An 8,997-nucleotide genomic window follows, 5' to 3' on the forward strand; every position below is an offset into this window, starting at 1 on the left:
GATGCTCTAAATCAAGTCCCTTGAAGCTTAGAAGGGCACCCTAGAACCCTTCCCACTATGGGTAGGTAGCAAATCATTAAAAAATTAAAATTAAAATTATTGTCAAAAACCACCATTTGCATACATGATATTTATGATTCTCTCATACGCTTTCAAAGAGAGTCTGCAGGCATCTTGATAAAAACATTTTAATTTCAACCAATATAGAATGCTAATACTTGGAATGACGAGATTCATTGTAAAGAAGGGACCAGTTCAAGAATTGAATTAACCCGTTTATATCTCATTAAAGACCAAAAATAAGTATCTAAACATTTCACCGAAGAAAAGAAAGGTACTTGACTAAAGATGACTTGGAGAAATGAATTAACCAGCGCTCCTTATTTACCAAGTTAATTATCACATACCAACGTTATAACTCGTTAATCTGGAGTTACATCTTAATCATTTGCAAATATTATTCAGAATAAAATCTTTATCATCCATGGCAATTATTCCGAATCCTTGTGTTCATCAAACGTTAGAGGCACCAAACCCTTGATCAATCAAATAACATACCCAACCCACTCCAACATGAATGCATATGGCATGCATGCAGGACAACATAAATTTGACAAATTGTTAACTGTGAATTAATCAGTATATCCCAAACGAAAAAAAAAAACTCCATAAAATATAGATGTTTGGATAAATTATATTTTTTTAAGAAGAGACAAGGGTAATAATGTACAGTATGAAATTGAGAAATCCAGAGTCAATCATACGGGTTAAAGCATAGGTCGGTCATGGAGGTATATCCGGGAAGAAGTAAGCTTTCCTTGGCACACAAAAGATTCAAGAACAATGTAGGGATCTTTTTGGAGAGGAGGGCTCTGCTCCTCGAAAAATTGTTCCCAGAAGACTCCAAGGAGTTATTCTTTAGGTGCAGCAGCCGGATCAACCAAAGCGCATTCGTCCAACTGTCAGTTAATAGTCTCGTCCTTTGTATGGCATCTCCTGTAAAGACAAATCGAATACAGAATACATGAACAACTAAAAAACCATTCTACATGAGTTTTGACCCAGAAAAGTAACAGTAATCTTATCACAGAATATGCCTCCAATGGACATAAAGATGAGTTATAGGAATAGCCTTCAAGCACATAACTAAATAATTTTTTTAATATAAACATTACAAAAGAAAAATTCTAGATGAATTAAACTACATTACATCAGAACATAAAAATTGCTTACAGGTTGATAGCTTGGCATGTATAGGACTTGCCTAGGGTGGCCAAGAAGCATCTGTTGCCCATACTGCAATTAAATGAAGAAATGTAATTAATGTCAGGCATTCAAATTGTGCTATTTAGATAATGTACAAAAAATTTCACAACCTCGAAAGCAAAGTAAAAAATGAATCGCACCTGAGGCCCATTTGGATGAAAATACGCTTGGGGTGCTTGCATTTGCTGTTGACTAAACATAACAGGCTGGTGTGTAAAAGAGGGTCCAACCTGCAAAGAAAATGGAAGGCAATTCAAAGTATCACAATCCATAACGTATACCAAAACTTAAGACTTTAAGAATGCATGCTAAAAAATTGTTTTTGGGTGGGTGGGGCGGGGTGGAGGGGGGGAGGGGTAGTGATGCAGAAGGAAAAGATTTCTCTTTCTTCAAAATTAAAAAATGAACAGTGGAATTGGCAGTTGACTCTTATGGAACTACGTCTAGGTGAGAGGCCTTGAAGTGAATTTTGGATTGTTTAGCATAAAACTCCATACAGAACAGCATCTAATACGTAAAAGAGACTGACAAACAAAAGGACGCGGAGAAAAGGATAAATGAATATGATTAGGTACTTACTCCAACGCCAACAGGCATGCCCGGCATATGTGGTACAGCAGGCGCGTTTGATGGATAATAGAAGGAACCATCAGACACTGGGGATGGAGGCCTAACAGGCGCTTGAGATGGAACAAAACTCTTTGCATTTGGATTGAGTTTGAATTCCTGATAATAATATTTAAATTAAAAAGGAAAAAAAAAATTGTTGCATCAGCTAGTTGCTAGCATATGAATACAGAGATAAAATAGAACTGGGTACATAGCAAGAGAGCATGTGTATAATACTAATAATAATAGTGATAATGATAGCTGTTGGTACTTCAGGCATATGATTAGAAAAGATTACATTTATGTCTGACTTTGTGGTCGTGAAAAACATAAAGGTCTATCAATCATACCTTAGCATGGGGATTCAATGTTGACTTTTCAGAAGACAATGAACCCAATGATGAGCTTGGTGACAAACCAGGGCCACCAGAAGTAGGTGCAGCAGCTGCACGTTCTGAATTGGAAGATGCAGAACTACCAGGCCGTCCATGAGAATTTACAGTGTGTGTTTGAACATGTGCTTTTCCAGTCACTGGACCCTCTAACATCTCACTAGAACTCATCTTCTCATGACCTTTTGATGAAGCCGGAGCTGGAGCATAAGAGGTGGCATTTGGGGATAATACCCCTTTATCAAACGCATCTTTCTTCTCATTCAGCAGTGGCTGAGAATCTACATCCCATAAACAACAAATTAACTTCATTACCAGAGTAATAAAAAAATATTAGAAGACAATGCTAAAAATGGCACTGAAGCAAGCTTCCCATGCTTTGGGTGAAGAGAGGAAAAAACCACAAGATAGAACAAAGTCGAGCTTCAGAAAACTGCATCTAAACTTAACCACCTACTTAAGTGTCTGCGGAAGAAAGAGATTCAAACTCCAGGAGAAAAATAGCAGGAAGAAAAAATGAAATGGCACTCACCATCAGGTTTTGACTTCTGATTGTCCTCAGCTAGCTGCATTGACAAGAACATAAAACAGAAAAACTAATTTCAGAGGCCAGTGAACCACAGAAAAAATCATACAAGGCACCACAAAATTTTTACAAATCATAGATACAGAACCATCACTCACCATCCGCTTTTCTACAGACTCAATAGCACCATCTCTCTCTCCATGTTCACTGAATAATATAGCACACTGTTTAATCAGCAAAAAAATGTTTGTGTAATGACATGAAAACTTATCTTACTTGCAAGGATACAAGAAATTATTTAGAGTTGGAAAAGAAAAAAAAAAAATCAGAAACCTGCTTTCATCAGCTGTACTGGGGAAACTTTTGAACGGTGGTTCTGATGCCAGCTGTCTAGCATGGTCATAAGTTCCAGAGCGACATAAATCTGGGGCAACATTCAACTCAGTACACTGTGTGTAATCCTGCAAAGCAATATAAGAGAGATATACTTATACCATTAGTATTTAATCAGGACTTGTCAAAGGACGTCATAAAAGTCACATAGAAGCACAAAACAGAGAATTGGTTGACAAACCCCCATATTATATATTAGACTTTGGACCATACCAATGACTTCAACACCATCAAAGCAATGATGATGGCATTATAACCAGGAAGAGCTTTCCCACGTTTGTCGTATTAGATTCTCAGTACTTAAATTACTCGCAAATGGAACAATCACGGAGAAGTGTTTCAACAAATGACTTTATTCAACCAGAATATAGGATAACCAAAGAACTCAATAACCTCTCTGGAAAAATATCCATTTATGAGCGGTAAAGGGTGACATATACCTACACACTCATCACATAAGTCATGAAACACTAGGACGAGTAGATCCCCGGACGAGTAGATCCCCCACTTCAGTAACAAACCACTTTATTAATAGCATATACCTACAATTCCTACTAGACAAAACAAACCAACTCACAAAAATAATCACTAAATAGATTAAAAACTGGTCCCACCATACTCGGCTAACTAGACCAACTAAAGTATACATAAGGTATATTAACAAAGGAAATACCACAGATGAAGAGCTTGATGGCACTTGAGCTCCATTGTTGATTTTTACACCAGTCCATTCAAGGGAACCCTTCCTTGAAGAACCAGAAGAATCTCCAAAGGTATCAGTATTACGTGCATCCAACAAAATATCCTCATCCTCATCATATCCGCTATCATCAACCTCACCCCGGTAAACAGAGGAGAATCTTGTCTCCTCATCAATATCAAAATTTTCATGGAGGTGAATGCCTCTTTCCTGTAAAAACAAATCAACATGCAAAATATAAGGGACATGGAGAACAAAGTACAAAAAACATAAAATATATCAACCAAGCCTCACCTCTGCTGAATGTAGATCATGTGTCTCCTCACCCTCAATTTCTCTTGCTATTCTTAAAGCCTCCCTTTCCAACTCTCTCATTTGCGGACCTTTCTCAAGTTTCGTTGTATAAAGATCCTCATCAAATGTGCTCTTTACCCCAAATAAGGTTTCATTTGTTTCAAATTGATCCCAGTTCCTGAAAAGAAAATAATATATGGAAAATATTGAGAAATCGGAATATTTATATACCAAAAAAATATGTAGAAATTCTCTAAAAGTTAAGCAGATGTCAATTAAATTCAAGATACAATATGCAACCATTGGAAATTGGCTTTAAAATCCTCTAGTGCCATCTAACTCTTAACACCATTAAATTCCCTACATTCATGTCTAACTTGCATCAGCTGAGGCAATATTTCGATACCGTTAATCCGTCTACTAAAACCATATCACTTACTCTAACTAGTGAATTGATTAGAATATCTACTTTGTTCACCTTTCTGTGTCTACATCATCCACTTTTCTCAGTAAACTGAATCATACGACGAATTCTGGTTACATACAAAACACAGGGCATTCCCCTTTTAAGGACCCACACTACCAAGAAATTGCAGCACCATGCGGGCAGACAAAAACATAATTATCTTCAGATACGTATAATGAAACGCCTAGACTGCAAATAATGCTAGGCATCACAAATTGAGAATGGTCCACCACAGCACTTTTAATCACTCAACAATTGCGCCTCCCTTCAGATTAAGTTACTAACATTTTAGGGTTCACTCACTAGTAATAACTCCAAAAAAATGACAATTCATAGACCATGCTATGACTCAAACTAAACAAGAATAAGCCAGATAGGAATATTTAATAACAGCTTTAAAAAGTTAAAGCCAAATAAACCAGTTTAATGGGAAATATGTAATAATCATGCTTAAAGAGATAAAAGTCAGGTTACCAGTAGAAACAATAGTGTCCTGAAGGCACCTATTCATGTAGAGCAGTTATTTGAACAGTAGAACAATTACCAAGAGATTTGGGGAAAGAAAGTTACTATAACAACCTATTCCAATGTCCATCAAATGTATTTTCCAGTTCAGGACATCGTGGATCATCTTCATCAGGGACCCATGGTTCCAGCTCTCTCTCCATCTCACCACGGCGGGATTGTGATATGAAGGAATCTATCATAATTTCCTGATGTTTTTCAGGCTGAACCTCATTTAACAATCCATCCCTACTTATTGAGACATCCTGTCATCATTCAATTAAAAATGCCATTAGATCACAAGTGACAAGAGAAACAAAGTATAGAAATTGCTGCTTAGTCTAAAACATCAAACTCTTTATAACTGCCTCATCCACATTTTTGTAGTTATTAATTTTAATAGGCTACTTAGCGGAGGGAGGATATCAAAACAACAAGAAAAAGAGAACCACCTCTCCCCACCCCCCCACCCCCCCACCCCCCCACCCCTTCACCCTAAAAAAAAGGGACAATCGCTTGATTTCACTCAGCAGAACAGAATGGCGCTAATGTGAATACTACTAATGATAATTTTACTTGGGTCAGAAAATTGAATTGCATAGGAAATGGAGCATACCTTTGCGATAACTTGCACAAGGTCTTTGGCAGGTATTATAAAAGTCTTTGAAGGTGGCTTGCTAACTGACTCCACCACAGACTTCTGTCCACGTAAGGAACCATCCTTTATCATGCGTGCCATTTTCAAGATGATTCCTGAAAGTGACAACCAAGAGAATGTTGATAAGCACATAAAAAAAACTGCATGGAGCAATAATGTGAGGAAAAAACAAATCAATTTGCAAAAAAGTGCTCTTAAAAAAAAATATAAATACAACACTAATGAATGAATCCATGACTCTCACCAAACCAAAATATGTGCTAGTGTTAAACGTATTCTCTTTAAGCGCACCAAAATCGACACAAACAAAAAAGCCATTTTAAAGATAATTCCTGAAAGTTACAACAAGTGCATGTTCATGAATGCACTTAATTGCATATAAAAAATAGCAATTTACAACACTAGTGACAAGTTCCTGATCTCTAAAAAATTCGAAACATATGCTAATGTAACACCATAATTAAAAAACACAAAAGAGAACCAAACAAAAAAATACAAAAAGCACAAATCAACAGAACATACCAAAGTCTTTTTCAGCGTTTGTTGCATGAAAAATTCCAGAATATATGGATCCATTTTTCACCTGGACTTCCACATGATGCCCAATAAGACACGTGGTTAAATATACTAATCGATCACGTGAAGGACTCTCATAGTTGCCAGATTTGGTGCCTGTTTGAACGGGTATATAGTTAGAGGTCAGGTTAATGTTATATACAGAAAAATTTATATCTATGAAGTTCACCAGTATTTGTTGATCTGCTGTGGTTTGCTTTTCCAGACTGTGACTTATTCTCCACCCTAGCTCCCCCTTCTCTTTCACCTCTTCGACGGCCAAAACCGTTAGCAGAAGATTTAGGATTGACAGTTGGTTGCGTAATCATCCTCAGTAGCAACCTCTGACCTATTAAAAAGAACTCGAAAGCTGTTTAATTGATACTATTATAGTAAAGCAAATCAGATGAGTGGTATATCTCAACAAGTAAAGATGGTGATACAAGAAGGAAAATAAATATTGAAACATAGGAAGTTTGAGCCAGGAATCAGGATTCTATAAGTTCTAATGCCACAAAAATAAAGATCTACATGGCTTCAAATAACATGATGGTGAAGACAACACAAACTTCAGGGAAATTCTATCAAAATGCAGCATTAGAAAAAGAAAAAAAAAACATGTGCATTGATTTTCCTGGCAAAAGAAAAACAAAATCCATGTAATTATGCAAGGCACATGAAGACAAAAATACAATTACAGAGATACGTGCATGTGCACTGTACAAAGAATCACGAGCATGATATAAAATCAACTCAATCATCAACAACCAAATAAACCAATGTACACAGAAATTTTCTTTAAACTGATGCAAGCCAAGGGTGAACATTATCAACTTCAGCATGCTATTCTAATAAAAATCTCTATCCCCAAACTACTTAAACAATCTCTTAATTCACAGGCAAAACCATCTTCAACCAACCCCAACATTAGAGTAACACTAAACATGATAAACTTATAAAGCAAACAAGAAAAAAGTAACTGAAAATATTGACAAAATGAAGCCTTTTTTACAATTGAGTTTTACTTGAAGGCTTGAAAGTATAAAAGTGATGCAAATTAGATTTATTAAGTATGGTTTGGAGAGGGTAATAAGGGAAAGAGGGGCAATGACATTGGAAAGAACACAAATAGAACTAGCAGTCTTTTATGGTTTTCAAGTTTTGGCACAACAAAAGAAAGTGATTTTGACGCTTCATATCAATAATCTTGATTCATTAGCTTATATATGTCTGAGCATTGAGAATAATATGGTAGGCAATATCATTCAAAAGAAAAAACCCACAATTTGCTTTAACTAACCAGTTAGGGCTTGGGTTCCTTTCATGTTTCAAAACGCCAAAGATGATATGTGAGCCCAAAGCAGGAAAGAGAGAGAGAGAGAGGGAGGTAGCAGGAGGGAGTGGGAAAGAGAGTGCGGTGGTCTCGGTGTATGATGAAATAGAAAAACTGAGACTGCTGTAAAATGCTTAGGTGTGAGAGTTAGGGCATGAGAACACTATAGCATATTGTACCCATAGCATCAGACTCAAATTAGGGATCTACGCATATATCAGCTTCTCACCAAATTAGAATCCTCAAAACTTAACAGAAACAGAGTTTCCAAGCATGCAGGTTACACAATTCCAGAAAGCATGCACAGTTCCCTATTAAATTACGACCACCGAGATTGTATGCAGATTACAAAAATCCAGAAATCCAACAAACCCCTTCAATCAAGAAACCCCGAAACCCCAAAGAACCCAGATAACCTATGCAGATCTATGATCTATGAAACAAAAATGGCAGGAAACAGAAAACAATTAAAAATAAGGAAAATAAATAAATAAAACGAAAACAGAAGCACATATACACTCACCACCAGACGTCGCCGGACTCTGACCCACGCACGACGGCTAACAGAATCGTGATCACACGACGACGATCCAACTCGCAACCACCACCGATAAGCGTCGCCTGCAGATCTCTGAAATCGCCCAAGCAAAAGTCAGATAGAGATCCAAACAAACCGAAGGCCAAAAATGGGTCGACGAGTTTACCGGAGAACGCGGTCGGCGGCAGCGGCGTGCGAAGATTCACCGGTAGGCTTGTAGATTGGCCGCGTGGGTTCGACTGAGAAGAGAAAAAAGAGAGCCAGAGATGAAAGAGTGAGGCGGCGCGCAACAATGGTAATTACATCGAGTGGGTTCGTGTGGTTACATGAGGTGGGAACACGGTAGCTTAGAACGACCCCAACTACTAAGCTGCCACGTGTTAATTTTTAATTTTTTTTTGGTTACACTGGGAGGAACCCTCAAGCATCCACATCAGTATCCCAAACCAATCCAATTCTGACAGCTGGCCACAGACTTAAAAATATTTTATGCCTATTTCCTTCCTCCTCTCGTCGGCATCGCTCTCTCTCTCCTCCTCTTTTCCGCTTTCTGTCCGTAAAAATTTGCAACTTTGTTCTTCTTATTCTTCTCCCTCTTCAGTCACTCCATCACCCACACATCATGTATTAATTTCCCCATTTTATCTCTAATATATTTAAACTGAGATGAAAAAGGATAATGGTTAGTGATAATGAAATGGCTGGTTCTTAGGGATTTGCCCCCCAGTTCATTAAAAAAAGCTGAATAAGGAGATGATTCCTC

General features: G+C 37.4%; 1 protein-coding gene across 1 annotated transcript; it reads right to left on the reverse strand.

Annotated features, from left to right (window-relative positions):
- Positions 1-609: 609 nt before the first annotated feature.
- On the reverse strand, positions 610-8,859 carry LOC110771475 (polyadenylate-binding protein-interacting protein 3). The gene is made up of 16 exons (XM_021975777.2): positions 8,401-8,859; positions 8,220-8,327; positions 6,554-6,712; positions 6,331-6,480; positions 5,767-5,903; positions 5,226-5,416; positions 4,181-4,358; positions 3,860-4,096; positions 3,127-3,254; positions 2,952-3,000; positions 2,800-2,833; positions 2,226-2,548; positions 1,846-1,992; positions 1,407-1,496; positions 1,234-1,296; positions 610-996 (listed from the first exon to the last, which is right to left on the reverse strand). Exons 3-16 carry the CDS (start codon positions 6,690-6,692, stop codon positions 967-969), a joined length of 1,896 nt encoding a protein of 631 aa, XP_021831469.2. The 5' UTR covers positions 6,693-6,712; positions 8,220-8,327; positions 8,401-8,859; the 3' UTR covers positions 610-966.
- Between the last annotated feature and the right edge of the window lie 138 nt (positions 8,860-8,997).

This window comes from Prunus avium, chromosome 7 (assembly GCF_965620075.1).
Source record: "Prunus avium chromosome 7, drPruAviu1.hap1.1, whole genome shotgun sequence".
In the NCBI taxonomy this organism is placed as follows: Eukaryota; Viridiplantae; Streptophyta; class Magnoliopsida; order Rosales; family Rosaceae; genus Prunus; species Prunus avium.

Bases quoted from the DNA above. Each gene is read 5' to 3' on its own strand.
- LOC110771475 (XM_021975777.2), bottom strand. From the start codon at position 6,692: ATGATTACGCAACCAACTGTCAATCCTAAATCTTCTGCTAACGGTTTT. The intron at 2,549-2,799 runs GTGAGTGCCATT...TATGGGATGTAG, and splicing joins TCAGAAGTCAAAACCTGATG to ATTCTCAGCCACTGCTGAAT. The intron at 1,993-2,225 runs GTATGATTGATA...TATTATTATCAG, and splicing joins CATTGAATCCCCATGCTAAG to GAATTCAAACTCAATCCAAA.